General features: G+C 49.0%; 1 protein-coding gene and 1 long non-coding RNA gene across 2 annotated transcripts in view; one reads left to right on the top strand and one right to left on the bottom strand.

The window, feature by feature from the left end:
• Window positions 1-14,645, bottom strand: part of Cyth1 (cytohesin 1) — an 84,546-nt gene extending 69,901 nt beyond the window's left edge. Inside the window, exon 1 of the mRNA XM_028752735.1 lies at window positions 14,545-14,645. Within this exon, the coding sequence (XP_028608568.1) occupies window positions 14,545-14,566 (22 nt within the window). The 5' untranslated portion in view covers window positions 14,567-14,645. The remainder of the gene's footprint in view (window positions 1-14,544) is intronic.
• On the top strand, window positions 10,015-11,097 carry LOC114608731. The gene is made up of 2 exons (XR_003709411.1): window positions 10,015-10,127; window positions 10,908-11,097. It is a non-coding gene; the product is annotated as an uncharacterized LOC114608731 (long non-coding RNA).
• Window positions 14,646-15,314: the final 669 nt, after the last annotated feature.

Raw genomic sequence — 15,314 nt, 5'->3', positions numbered from 1 at the left:
GAGAGAGAGAGAGAGAGAGAGAGAGAGAGAGAGAGAGAGAGAGAGAGTTTTATTTGTTTTTCAAGACAGAGTTTCTCTGTGGTATAGTCCTTAACTGTCCCAGAATTTACACTGTAGACCAGGCTGCACCTGCTTCTGCTTCCCAAGTGCCAGGATTAAAGTGTGCAATGCCACATCCAGCACCTACTATGTTTTAAAGAAGAGAAACGTTTGAGTGCAGGACATGAGTATGAGTGGATACGGTCATTTTCTTAATGGTGGGACTTTATGGGTTGCTTTCTGTTCAGCAACACATGCTCCAGAATGCAAGGCAGGTATGTCTAACTCTCTCCAGCATGAACCTGGGCTAACCTTGGACGGCCATTCCAGGTATATATCCCAGCATGCTTGAGCACTTCCTACTTTTGAATCCAAACTACTGAGGTCGTTGTTTTCTTCAAGGGAGGCAAGTTCTCCTAGGATCTGCTCCTTTTCCTTCTGCCCTTCCAGACGTATTTTGGTGTGGAAATCAGCTGACCCAGGGCTATGATAACATAAGAAACTAAGATCACTGTTACTCCCTCGACTGACTAATGCCTTTCAGAACCATACTGCTGTGAACCACATCTTCTCTGTTGACTTTTGAAGGCTTGTTACAAACCTTTTAAAGGCACATGTTTAAACACCCCTTATTACAATGCTGTGCACACAAGTTTGTGTGTTTAAGAAAATGGAAGGCTAACACATGGCCAGAAAGGGAAGGACAATAGTATCTAGCCAGAAACTTGGCCTTAAATCTATTTAGAACATAAACTAAACCCAGTGAGCCTTTAACACAACCCGGGAAAGACCAACAGCACTCCCCTACCTCCTCTCCAATGTGCCCGTGTGAGATGGGGACAGACATCTGAGGAAACAATCAGCAAACAATGTCCCACCAATAGTTCCTTCCAGAAGAAGGAACTCCTTTCCTATCAAGCCCATTGTTCAGCAGACTTCCGCTACCTGAAAACAAGAGAACCAACAGTATTCTGGAAGAGGCAGCAACAACACAGCCTTCTGACCCTGTACTCTGATGAGCCAAGAGCCAGTGTAGGCTGTCAGGATCACAGCTGCCCTCCCCCTTGAATTGGGAGTGTGTTTCTAAAAGGGGACATGTCTAACTAGAAATTAGACAAGATCAGTCCCAACACCAGTGTCCTGTGGTGCTGCCTATCCTCAGGTAGCACCTCGGACAAAAACACCAGGATACACAGGCACACAGAACAAGACCCATAGGTGTCCACATCCTAATCCCTGGAGCCCACAAAGGCAGCAGGGAGACTTGACATCGCTCATAGAAGAGGGAGATGATCTTCAATCATCTAGGTAGGCACAAGCCTCATAAAAGGGGAAGAGAGACGAACAAGAGTCCATGTCATTGCGGGATGTGAGGAAGAGTCCACTGGCCACTGCAGGTTTTGAAGTGGGGAAAGGGGCTAAGAACCGGTGCGCTGTGGCTTTTACCAGGTACTGGCTTCTTGAGGAGAAAAGACCAGGACATGCTGGACTGCTATTTTATCCTATTTGACTAGACTTCTGCCTCCAAAGCCTTAAGATGGTAGGTCACTGTCATCACTTTTGACAGCAGCAGCAAGAAGCTAACATATGGAGTGTCTTCTTTTTCTTTCTACATGTCCTAAAGACCCCCAAGGTAAAGTAGTATTCCACCAGATGTCTGTATCCCTAGCTGTGTTCTTGAGGTTTTAAAAATCAAACACACAAAAACTCAACTACCAATTTTTAATCCTTTTTAAGGGATTAAACACTTGATGGTTCCTAAATTAATCCACCGTCCTATAGGTGACATTAGCCCCTTTAAAATAATATATTGGTACCCTCATGTTTATAGTATAGAATAATTATTTTGTTCCAAGCAAATGTCCATTTTAAAAATAAATGGTGCAGAAATCTCAAAGGCACAAAGTGATCTGGGGATACACACCTTTAATCTCAGCTCTCAGAAGGCAAAGCGAGTCAGATCTCTGGGAGTTCAAGAGCACCCCTGGTCTACACAGCAACCTTCAAGCCAAGCAGAGGCTACAGTGTTAGAGCCTGTCCAAAAAAAGGAAAGGAAAGGAGAGGAGGAAGAGAGGAGAGGAGAGGAGAGGAGAAACAATCAAAGGCATAAAATGCCTTCTCACTCTCCAAACAGAATACCAGTGAGACTCCCCAGCAGCCACATCAGGAAGCAGACCTCCAAACAGGCCGCAAGCTACAGAAGAGGAAGCCAGCCACATGAGCAGCTACGACGGCTCCGCTTCCAAGTGGGACTCACAGCTGCCATGAGCAATCCTATGACTTTAGCTCCTATGTTGAATTTTAGGACTCAGTCTTAGGACTCAGTCAACAAACTTAGAGCCAATGTGTACAGCCTTGCTAAGCATGCAGGTTGGATCAGATAACAAGAGAGGAAGTCCTGTCTATTGAGTGGGACTAAGGGGTCAGAAGTCACTGCAGCAGGAACCCCTGGGCCTCTGTGAGACATCCCAGACACAGAGGAGCCTTCCTGCTGCCCTCTGGTACACTCCTAAAGTGCTGCTTCCTCTGAGGGAGAGACTTGGATGGGAGGCCAGAGCTGTTATACTGTATACAGAAACTCCCCAGCCTCAGCCCTACAATCAGTCCTCGAGGAATCACACCTCCTCCACTCTTTGTGACTGCAATCTGAGCAGAGAGAGGACCTGTAAGATATCTGGGTGGTGGTGGTTAAAAACCACAGAAAGAAGAAATCGCTGTAGCAGGCTGTCACAGCACCAGAAGGGTCTTCGAAGCTCCGCCCACTCAGTCTAGTTGTCAGGTAGTCATCCTGACCAGAGTGGCATCAGAACAGGATGTCATCAGCATTTCCAGGGCACCTGGATGTGCTCCTGAGACCCACAGCCCACACTTAGGATGCCAGGTGACACAAACCTGATTTTGCAAAAGTCTCTCAAAGACTCTCTTCCACAGTTGTGAACCCGAACCCCACGTTCACTCTTAACCTGCAATGCTTAAGCTCTCTGGCCTGTGGACCACCCTGACTGAAACCTGCTTCTCCTCTGGAAAGCACTCAGTCAGGGACACAGATTGCGAGTGTAACTACCTGGCTCTGTTCTGCTCCTTCACTGAATATGGACTTCCCACAGGCAGCTTCTGTCTTCAGCCTTGACAAGGCTCCAGGTGTCTGTGAGGTGTTCAGATGTGCTAGAGACAGGATCACCATGCAGACCTAGGTAGCTGCATGTCTCCTAAGTTCTGGCTGCCCAACCACCAACCTAGAGTGTCTTGGCTCCAAGGAATCAAAGACCAGGCTGCATGACCCTGGTGTTACCAGACACACTGTTTGCCAGAGACCTGAGAGGACATGGGCTTGACCAAGTTACTACTACCCAGCATGCTTAGGAGATAGAAACTACCTTTACCAGGATCCCTAGAAACACCACAACCCTAAGAGTCACAACAACTCTTTCAATATAAATGATTCAGTAACCTTCAACACAGGCCACGCCGAGACATGGAACTATGCCCAACTATGAGGTAAAGACAAAAAGTTTAAAATGTGGATAAAGAGTATATATAGCATAAGAGATGCATAAGATGTGCACTAACAGGTGAGGGGCGATAGGAAGGGGCCGAGGACAGCTCCAGTTGGAGAAAGCCAGGTCCTGGGGATGCCAGGAGGAAAAGGAGAGCTGGCAGGGGGAAGAGCAAGGGGAAGCAGGAGGAGCTCAGAGAAGAGGAAGAGGAGTGGGAAGGAGGAGGAGCAAGAGGAGGAGGAGCAAGAGGAGGAGGGGCAGGAGGAGCAAGAGGAGGAGGGCAGGAGGAGCAAGAGGAGGAGGAATAAGAAGAGGAAGAATAGGAGTAGCAGCAAGAGGAGGAGGGGCAAGAGGAGGAGGAGCAAAGGGGGGAGGGGCAGGAGGAGGAGGAGCAAAAGGGGGAGGTGCAGGAGGAGGAGGAGCAAGAGGAGGAGGAGGGCCCTGTCACTTTGTTCACAATCCATCCCTCACAGTAGGGGTTAAGCAGCAAGTGCAAAGTGTCAGCAATTTACCACAGTGGAAGCAGCTCACAGGGTGACCCCTGATCAAGAATGTTCCCCCTTAACCTAGAACAAGATGGAAACGGTGCCTGCAGGCCCCACAGCCTTGTCCTGCTACCGTCACAGCGCTCCAACAGTCCTGAAAACATCCAGCTCACCACCTCGGCTATTAGCTTTGTGAAAATAGAATCTGTATTGTTAAGTTCTCAGAACAAGTGCTCTAGTACAGAGAGGACAGATCTGTTTGTTTCTTTTAAGTCAACTACACAAATGGATAGACAGAAAATAGTTTAGACAAAAAAAAAAAGGGCTAGCAAACTGGCTCAGGGTTAAGAGCTGCTCTTCTCAAGCACCTGGATTCAGCGCCTGCACAGTAGCTCACAGCCATCTGTGATTCCAGTTACAGATTCCAGGCGATGCGATGGCTCCTTCTTCTGACCGCCACATACATGTACACAAAATACCATATATATATATATACACACACACACACACACACACACACACATATATATATATATATATATATATATATATATATATATATATAAAAATATAATTTTTTTTGGGGGGTGGTGGTACATACCTTTAATCTCAGCACTCAGGAGACAGAGGCAGGTGAATTTGAAACCAGCCTAGTCTACAGAACTAGTTCCAGGACAGCCAGGGCTACACAGAGAAACCCTGTCTCAAAAAAAACAAATGAACAAAATGAGAGGGGGTTGGAGACAGCTGTGTCCTAGGTGCTTGTCTTGAGGAATGAGAGCCTCAGTTTGGTCCACAGACTCCACACAAGAATGCTGGGAATATGCACTTATAATCCCAGGGCTGGGAGGCAGAGGCAGGCAAATCTCTGAGCCTCACTGGCCAGCCAGCCTAGCCTAATGGGTGAAACCCAGACCAATGAGAGACCCCTCTATCTCAAAGGAGGTGGGTAGATGGCACCCTGAAGATGACACCAGAAGAGGGATGAGAAAGAGGAAGACAGAGGAAGAGAGAGAGAAGAAGATGGGGGATGGGGGAGAAAGAGAAAGAGGAAGAGAGAAGAGGAGACAGGAAGAAGGAGACAGGAAGAGATAGAGATAGAGATAGAGATAGAGAGAGAGAGAGAGAGAGAGAGAGAGAGAGAGAGAGAGAATAGGAGAGTCTCATGATCTCAAGCCTGATTGCCTGGGATGGTCAATGAACAACGACTAAGGGAAGGCTGTCAGTGTGTGTGTGTGAGGGAACTCCAGAATGGAGTGGCATGAGCTGCCATGATGGCTTTGGATGGCAAAGGTGTCTGAAACCACCAGAATTTGCTAAAACTCAACATGTGCTCCTACTTTTAGTCATTAGGGCTGCTGGAGATTATGTTTCAGGGTCTCAGCACTCAAATGAGAGTAATTTATGCTGAGCAGATTCCTAAAGCACATGCAGTCTGCAGCTGCCACACAGGACTCAGGAGGAGAAATGAAATCTGAGCCCACTCCTGCGGGAGGGTCACTGCCCAGCACAAAGGAACACTGTTTAACTCAAGACAAGCCTGGAATAACTACCGAATGGGTATTTTTGATTCTGTTATGGGGGGTGGGGGTTGTGGCTCAGTTGCTCGAGTGATTGCCTGGTGTACACAAAGCCCTAGGGTCCATCTCAGCACCACATAAACCAGGTGGAGTGGTACTCACCTATAATTCTAGCATGTAGGACATAGAGGCCGAGGCTCAAGATCACCCTTGGCTACAGAAGGGGTTCAAGGCCACCTGGCCTATAAATTAAAAGCAGAAAGTGTTTTCCATTCTCCATCACCTCCAGCTTACTAAGCATGCTCCCTGCACCCTTCCCCTCCCTCTTACTCTCTCTCCGTTTACTGTTTAGTTGCTTGAAGAGTGGTGTGCCTTTACCTCAGCCTCCTTTCCAACCTCTGCTCTCTCCAGCCTTCAGCAGGCCTGTGCTCAAGATGCCACTGTTGGCCCTCTTCTATCAGTTCCTGGCATCACCTCCCATCACGTACTCAGTCTCAGCTCCATTCAGATCCAGATATCTCTAAAGTTCCTAAGACTCCTGCAGTATGTCCACTACACACAGAGTTCCTGCTGCTTAGCCACTTAGGCCTCCTCCTCCACCCTCGCCAAGCCGGCGACACACCTACAGCTTCGGCCTCCTGGCCTAGCTCTTCCTCTGCCTGAAGTGCACTTGCTACATTCACTGACTTAACCCCCCTGACTTCTCCAAAGCAGTCCCAGCACCAGCTCCTCCATGCTCCCCTCCCCACGGCAGTGCCTGTCACAGCCACTCTGCCATGCTCCTTCATGGCCTGCCTTCATGCCCATGTCCTCTGATGTGCAAACCCCTCCTGATACCTGTGCTACATGGAGCAGAGCAGTGACTACTTGCTGGCTGAGTAAGTAGTTAGGACCAGCTCCTGGAAACTAGGACAGTGATGTCGCCAGGAAAGGTTCTCAACACACCCTTCTCAGCAACAGCACCAAGGACAACAGGGGCCTCACAGACCACCCCTTTAAAGAGGGGTACATTCTAGAGCACGGCAAGGAGGAAGGTGCTGTCCCAGTCCATGCTACAAGTTTTAGTCAACCATGGCAGGAAGACTGGCAACACTCTCCCTGGACAATAACCTAGTAAAATCCCCACTGCCCCCACCCCATCTCCTGGGGCAAAAGAAGCAAAAACACCATCACCAGCAGTTTGAAAGGATGTGGGATTCACTTCTTGAACATTTCTAAATGTTTCTCCACCTCCTCCAGACCTCTATTATTGCAACTGAAACTAAGCAACAATAATTAGACAGACAACCAAGCCGTGGCTGGGGATGAAGTGCAGACAGGTTCAGGCACGAGCTTTCCTTTGGAAGCCCACTCTGAAGGACTTTCATCTTGGGCCTGGGTGTGGCAGGTAGCCTGGTCAGGGACACAAGGCAGAGATCTGCCAGCAAGGATCTTCATCTCAGGTTCTCCAACCTCTGAGCTTGCTGATCAGGGCTGCCCTACCTCTAAGTGACCTCTGATCTGGTTCTGTACCCTTGAAACTAAAAGGCAACCATCTGGTTTACACTGGAGAGTGAGTATTCTACTGATCATGGGTGCTTAAAACAGAGAAGACAAAACTCGGGTAACAAAAGGGTCTCCTTTGGCACATGCGACACTCAGAAAGGAAAGAGTACAGTGCCTCCAAACCCACACAGGGCTGTCTGTCAGCACAAGCCAGACTAACTGTCCATTTAACCTGCAGTGTTCCCTCTAGAGCAGTTCTCAACCTTCCCACAGCTGTGACCCTTCAACACAGTTTCTCACGCTGTGCTGCTCCCAACCATAAAACTGTTCTTGTTGCTACTTCATAACTGTAACCTTGCTACTGCTATGAACTGTTATGTAAATATCTGTGTTTTCTGATGGACAAAAATGACAAATGGAATGACTCTATGAAAGGGTTGGTCAAATCACAAAAGGGTTGTGATCCACAGGTTGAGAACCGCTGCTCTAAAGGCAAGATCCTTAACTTTTTTACAGAATAACATAAAGTAGAAAAAAATTTTAATTTTAGGAGTGAAACCAGTGACAGGCTCAAAGCAACTAAAATTGACCAAGATCTGACTCAAGCTCCTGTCAAAACTGACACCTACTTTCCCCATGCTTAAAATATCAGGATGAGCAAACTGTGTAAATCAGTTGATTTGACAGAGGCCATTAAAAAGGGTTCATCATGGTCAAGGCACCAGCATCCTGTGCCAGCCCATGACTCACGAGTATGCAAAGCAAACATTTCCAGCCCGTCTAGGCATCAACAGGTTTCCTGAGGTATCCTTTGATGACCAGGACATCAGTTCTTATGAAAAGCTCTTAGCTGCTGACCCTCCTACCAGGCTTATTTGTACTTATGTGTCCATGTGCCCAGTCCCTGACATGCTAACATCACCTAGGATATAACTATGGCAGCCTTATGCCTCTAAGGCAGCCCTCAGTTCACGTAAGTATGTTCAAGTCAAGTCATTAAGTGTGTAACTAAATTTGAAAACAATCAAAATCATCCAGGTCACAGAAGAACAAAGAAAAGCAGTTTTTTATATGGTCAAACACACCCAGGAGAGTCAACACTCTTGCTGGGGATGGAGAAGGAAAGCAAACCCAATCTCCATGGCTGCTAGGCTGCCTATACGGGACCCTACACCCCACAGCTTGCTCTAGATGTCCAAAAATTTAAAAGCAGCTCTTCCAAACGTCATACTCCCTGTCCTGTCCAGAACACTGCATACACTTCACTCATGTCTACAGAGAGCAAAGGCAAGCCATGGGGACCCCATGTCCACTCACTCATGTCTACAGAGAGCAAAGGCAAGCCATGGGGACCCCATGTCCACTCACTCATGTCTACAGAGAGCAAAGGCAAGCCATGGAGACCCCATGTCCACTCACTCACTCCCAAACTGACTTCCTAAGTCCATTTCTTCCCTCTCATGGGAACAAAGAAAAGTCTGAAGCCAGTGAAAAACAGCTCCAGTAGGAGCTGCTCCCAGTGATGGTGGCAGGAATACCATGCTCGCCCTGAAGACCAGCCATAGAAGGGGCTCATCCTGCCAGGGCCCTGATGCAAAATCGTCAATACTGCAAAGTCACCCTGGATGGCCCTGTCATTCCTCAAAGCCTATATCGCAAGAGGAGTATGGAGTGATCCCAAGTTAGCTAAGATTCTGGCAAAACCCGTAGAGTCTCTGAGAATTCCCAATCCTGGGAAGAGGCCAATACCCTGTGGAAAACCGTGTGCACAGTAAATCAGGTTACAAGGCTTGAGGTAAGGAGCCAAGAAGAAGAAACGAGATCCCCAAGTCAGTCCTTGCTTGTGTAGGATGGGCTATGGAGAAATGACTCTTGCTCTCAAAGCCGACAACTGGGAAGAAGAACGTACACTGATCAGTAAAGAAGTAGTGAGGCCTGAGCAGAGCGAGCCAGCAGATCACCCGAGTGTGCAGAGACCGGGAGAGCAACGGTGCTGAGAAATACGAACACCATGCTTGAAACATCAGCATTGTAGAAAATCACTAATCCTGTCTCTCTTAAAACTGATCTTTAAAACCAACTTTAAAATTACTCTTGAGACTAGAGAGATGGCTCAGTGGTTAAGAGCACTTGCTGCTTTTGTAGAGGACCTGGGTTTGATTTCCCAGCAACTACATGTTGGCTCACAACCCTCTGCCACTCCAGTTCCAGAAGACACAATGTTCTTTTCTGGTCTCCAGGTACACTAGGCATTCATGTGGTACACATAAACACACTCAGACAAAACACTAACACATAAAACATAAATCTCAAAGATATAAGTTGTTCTTTTTCAGCCTTCTCATACCCATACACATGGATCCCCATGGCTCACTGTATAGCACAGTCAGCTCTTCCTGTCTGACAGAACCCTCCTTCTGGCTGTAGTACAGCACATGGATTCCGAGGTGTTGTGAAGAGTGATTATTTCTACTCTACAACCCTTTCCACCAAAACCAGAGACAACTCTCTTCTTAGTCCATTCCCTAAAGTACCTACAAGAGCCCTAGGGTCATAAAATTAGGTTACAACTGGCCAGAAGCCCTGCTTCCACCAACAGGCTACCACCTGCATCCTCTACACCTGCCCTTCACACCCCTACGGCTTCTGTGGCAAGACTCCCACAGTAACGACAATTCAGGACAGCTCTGTATCAACAGACCACAGTTCTTCTCCTGGGGCACTCTAGTGCTTTAGGCATCACACCTAACCATGCACAGAAACCAGGTCAGATCCTGGCCGTCGTCAATGATCACTGTGACAGAAGACAGATGAGAGGTGGTCCTGAAGGCCTTGGGTGCTCCGTCTGTCTTTATCTCAGCACCCTGGCCCTCATGAGACACCAAGCTCTCAGCTGTGCTTCAGCAGTCCCCCGCATGCTATGCAAATCAACTATTTTCCTGTGTGCTTTACCTCACTGCTCAGTCTACCAAGAAACTGAAACCTACACTTTCTCAATTCTTCTTAAATACTGATAATCTAATTAAAATTGCTTCTACCTTGCTTGCATAGGATCCAGGAGCTCAATGCGAAGATTACATCACAAGCACTTCAGGAGCAAGGTGGGTGCAGGAGCTCTGGCAGGCTCTTCTGTGTGAACGAGAACTTTCCAGTTCACTTGAAAGCTGTCCTAAACCTAAAGATCAATGACCTGTTGACAGTTTGCCTAAGGTGTCTAAAATGCCTTTGTTATGGGAAAGGGTAGATTCCAAGGGTCCTCCTTTTAAATGTTTATGTAGGGAAGACAGGAATGGTGATACACACCTTTAATGCTGGAGAAGCTGAGACAGATGGATTTTTTTATTTCAAGGCCAGCCTGGTGTATGTAACAAGTTCTAGGCTAGCCAGAGCTATAGAGTAAAACTCATTTCAAAAAAAACCCAACGTGTGCGTGCGTGCGTGCATGTGTGCGTGCGTGCGTGCGTGCGTGCGTGCGTGCGTGCGTGCGTGTGTGTGTGTGTGTGTGTGTGTATGTATATGGTAGCTGAAGAGCTGGCTTAGTGGTTAAGAGCACTCGCTGTTCTTCCAGGGAACCCAGGTTTGATTCTTAGCATGCACATGGCATCTTATAATTCTCTGTAACTCCAGTTCTCAGGGATTTGACACCTCCTCTGACCATACATAAAGACAAAACACTCATAAAATAAAAACAAAATTAAGTTTGGATGGAGATGATCCTTAGAAAGGAAGTTAAGCTGGGTATGACACACATCTGTAATCCAGCACTTAGGAGGTGGTGGCAGGAGTATCAGGAGTTCAAGGGTATTCTGGGCAACATAATAAGTTTGTGGCAAGTATGGACTACCTGACACCTTGTCTCAAATTTTTTTTTTTTTTTTTAGAAAGTTAACAACTGAATCTAGGAATGAGCCCCAACCTGATGACCATTACTGTGCAGCAGAGTGAAGATCACTCTGGGGAGGCCTTCACATGGATCTGTGTTCACAACTCTGTGCAGTATTACATAGAACCCTACCTGAGTCCAGTCAGGCCCAGTGTCTGTGTCCTAAACAAGATATATATAAAATCTAAGTTTACACTTTTTTTTCTTCCTGAACATAAACAGTTGGCCATAAAAGCCAGCAGTACTATCTGGCAGAACACCACAGTGCCACCACAGAGTTCTTTCTAGAGCCAGGAAAGCCACAGCCTGCATAGGTGTAGCCATCAAATGATCTCTGCCTGGTGAATACTGAAGAGGCCTTCAGGGGAGGCAGGCCTCACTGTTTGTTTCTGAAAGTCCCTTTAGTTGAACAGCAAACCTCCAAGACATGTGCTCTGTCTTCAGCATGCTACACATGACTTGTGTGCCAAAGATTTTATTTTTAATACAGAACTGATAGCTCTGTAACCCAAATGTATTTCCCTACAGAACAGTGATAAAGTCCAAGGCCAAAGCAAAGGCAGACAGGGCAGATTCTGGACAAACCTGGCTAAAACGTCTGTATGTAAAAATGTCAAAGCCACATGAAACAGCTTATTATTTTAAAATCCAAATATACAGCTTAAGTCCATTTGGAAGAAAACAATGGACGATCTGAGCATGTCTACATGTTTCACGAATCCCTAGCACACATTTCCTCTTAACATGTGTAGACTGGTCTAAGGAAAGTCTCTCTAAAGTCTGATACTACAACAAACCAAACTGGGAGGCTCAGCCAGACACAGGATCAGTACAGGGCCAGCTACTCAGAAGGCTGAGACAGGAAGATCACTTAAACCTAGGAGTTTGAGGCCAGCCCTGTGGAATCACAGGGAGTTGCTCCCCCAACTCAAAATGGAAAGAAGAGATCAAGAGAAGGGGGAAAGAGAGAAGAAGGGAGGGAGGGAAGGAAGGAAGGAAGGAAGGAAGGAAGGAAGGAAGGAAGGAAGGAGGGTGGGGAGAAAGAGAGGGAAGCCGGTCTCGGTCTCCACATGGCCATTTTATAATACATGATACTCAAGGAGTTTTCTTGTATTTAATCCCTCTAGTTCCTCCCAAATAAAAAGACATAAAGGTGTATAAAGGGGGGCATAAGCTTCCTCTTCATCTTCCCGTTCGGCTCTCCTGAAGGCTTCCACGCACGCACGCACGCACGCACGCACGCACGCACGCACGCACGCACGCGTTCCCACATCTGGGACAGTGAGATGTCCCAGTGGGTTAAAAAGCACTTGGTGTTAAGTCTAGCAACCTGAGTTTCATCCCAGGACTGGCAGAGTGGAAGCAGAGAACCAACTCCTATAGGGAGGTCCTCTGACCTTCGCATGCACTAGATAAATACTTTTAAAAGTTAAAGATGTTGGGAGGCAGAGACAGGCAGATTTCTGAGTTCGAGGCCAGCCTGGTCTACAGAGTGAGTTCCAGGACAGCCAGAACTACACAGAGAAACCATGTCTTGAAAAGTCAAAAAAAAAAAAAAAGTTAAAGATGTGAACATCCTAACCCACAAATCTTTAAAAGTGTTTCCTCACGTGGCAAAAGGGAAGCTGGATTTGTGAATGGCTACCATCCTTATCCTGGGTTATCTAGGTAGGTGTGACACACAAGTCTCCTCATGAAAGGGTCACAAGTAGACAAAGTAGAGAGATGTTATCCATCGGCTTTAAAGGTGGATACCAAGGGAAGCAAGCATGCTCTAGAGCTAGGAAAGGGGCTGACTTTTCCTCCAATCTCTGGAAGGAGCACTGCCCTAACGAAATCTTGGTAGCAGCCCAGTATGACCTAATTTGGACCTCCTGACCTCCAAAACTACAGAGAAAATTTGGGTCTGAGCCCCTCTATTCCTGGCAGTAACAGGAACCAAAAGGCTTCCATTTTTCCTTTCCTAGTACAAGCCATGCCTGAGTCAAAGCAGTCACTATTAAAACAACCAGAACAGCAGCCTCTTGCCTCACCCAGCAGGCAATAACCAGGGGAAGGTAAGAACAAAGCTTGGCAGAACCCTAGCACCCAGAGGGCAACAAAGGACAAGAGAGAGAAAATAACAGTGGGGAAAGCCAGTGAAGGTTTCCAGCAGAAGAAAAAACCCTGAGGGTCCAAAGGGGCTGAGCAATCCCTCGGGGCCTGCCTGCAGGTGACTGCTTTTCTATCACAAAGGAAAGCACACACTACTTTTACCTGGAAGGTAGCAAAGGCCGGCATCTTCCACTGAACAGGCAGGCACAGACCTCTAACATTCAGGGAAACACTGTTCACACACCTGAAGCTCAGGAAGTTGTTAGCCATAACCCTCATGGCTTTACCGGTCGTAGTTCTCTAAGGGTTTACCTGCAAAGACCTAACAGGCTTCCCTTTTGGTATTTTAATATTCCTCACCAGAGTGCGAGAAGGCAATCAATGCTACCTGTGAGGCAACACACCAGAGTTTGGCTCCATTAAGCCCCATAAGCATGTTAAGTTCCTGATCCATACTCCCCTGCCAAACCAGTAAAGTTCGCCACTCGCCCTACCTGCCATTCCTTCTTCCATTCCCCTTGGAAACAATGCTAACAACCACGTAAAGCATTTCAAATAGCCTTCTACAACTCCAGAGATTGCACACCCTCTGTGGGACCAGAGCCCTGGCTGAACGCCAATAAGCAGCAAGGTTAGCCGGGAGAGTCTCAATCGCTTCTGCCCTGTTGGAGGATGTGGATTGGTGTCATTACCCGGCTACCTTCAGGCAACAGCTCAAACTTGATCTCCTTGCCCAGAATGGTCAGGCCCTGACTGACAGACGTGGGGACCAGTAGCTAATTCACAATGCGACGGTAGCACGAACCTGACCGACGATGTCCCAGGCTCAGAGGCCCCCGGTGAGGCCACTTGTGTTCATTTCAGAACAAAGAGCTGGATGGGGCACATAACTTCTAACACCCCGAGAGAGAGCCGGAAACTACTAGGGAACACAGGCCGGGAGTTAGTCCCGCGGTCGCTCGAAGCGTCTGCCAACCCGGTGACAAGCAGTAGGCGACTTGCCTCGAAGACTCCGACCCCAGTCACCCGGCCCTGATGTCCCTGGGCGCCCCGGGGCTCCTCAGCATCCTCATAACCCTCGGCGCTCCGGCTATCCCTCGCCGCAGAGACCCTCTAACCCCGGTGACTCCATCCTGGGGCCCCCGGACTCACAAACCTCAGCCCCAGCGACCCCCAGGTCGAGTAACCCCGGTCCCAGAGCCTGAAAGCCCCGGTTTAACACCTGCCCCCCTCGGCGCCCTCAGGTTCCGGAAACCCCTGCCCGTGACCCTCCAGGCCTGGGTGACCCTCAGCACCGGCGACCCTCAGGCCGGAGTGACACTCAGTTCCCGGCGACCCTCAGGCCCCGGTGACGCTCAGTTCACGGAGTCCCTAAAGGTGCAGGTGACCCTCAGCCTCGGCGACCCTCAGGCCCTCGAGCGCCTGGGCAGTCAGTCACCCCCGGGCCCTCGCACTGCCGCCACCCAGCGCTCCGCACCCCGTCCCAGGGACACCGGCGCAGGCGGAAGCGCACGAAGGGGCAGCGGACCGGTCCCACTCACCATAGCTGTCATCGTCCTCCATGGTGCCGGCGACCGGCTCCGCTCCCCGACCGCCACTGACCTCCCGCAGCCCGCGTCCTGCCAGACACCAGCTCGCCACAGGCCAGCTCCGAACCACGGAGCCCCGCCCCCCGCACCGCGCCCGCACTGCCCAGCACGCGCCTGCGCACGCGCCGCCTGAGGCACCGCCCCCGGCACAAGGTCCCGCCCACAGCAAAAGCGCGCGTGCGTGAACGCCCTCTAGGCCCCGGTCCGCTTGCGGACCTCTTTAGTTTGCGTTTTACGCACGCGCGGCACCTAGGCTCTGCCTATCTGTGGCTCCGCCCTAAACCCACGCCCTCTCTTTTAGGTACCGCCCCCTCACCCTCCGCGGGGCGGGACAGTTTCGGGTTTCAAGTTTCACAAGCGTGCGTAGGTCGTAGGCGTGGCTTACTAGCAAGGGCCGTCGTCCAGCCACTCGGCTGGACTCAAGGTCACGGGTGTCACCGAAGGGTTGGTGGCCCTGGCTGAATCCACCTTGGACTGACTCCAGCATGTCGAGGAGGAAATTACCTAAACTCATCTGAGTTCGTTGCTTATACTTCCTACCAGCGCCAAGTTTCTCAGAGGGACCTAACTGCCCGCTCTATTAGCTTAGGAGCCTCAATTCACAGGCTCTGCTTTCTTTGAGAGGACCAGTTGAACCTCCTTTGCAGTGGTGGCCAGGGGCTGCTTCTGTGGAGGTGAAAGCATTTATACCCCAGGAAGTCTCTGCAGAATTAATCAGTGGA

This window comes from Grammomys surdaster, unplaced genomic scaffold (genome assembly GCF_004785775.1).
Source record: "Grammomys surdaster isolate TR1022 unplaced genomic scaffold, NIH_TR_1.0 125940, whole genome shotgun sequence".
Lineage (NCBI taxonomy): Eukaryota > Metazoa > Chordata > Mammalia > Rodentia > Muridae > Grammomys > Grammomys surdaster.
The sequence above is the reverse complement of the archived record's forward strand: the minus strand, read 5'-3'. Positions and strand labels throughout refer to the sequence as shown.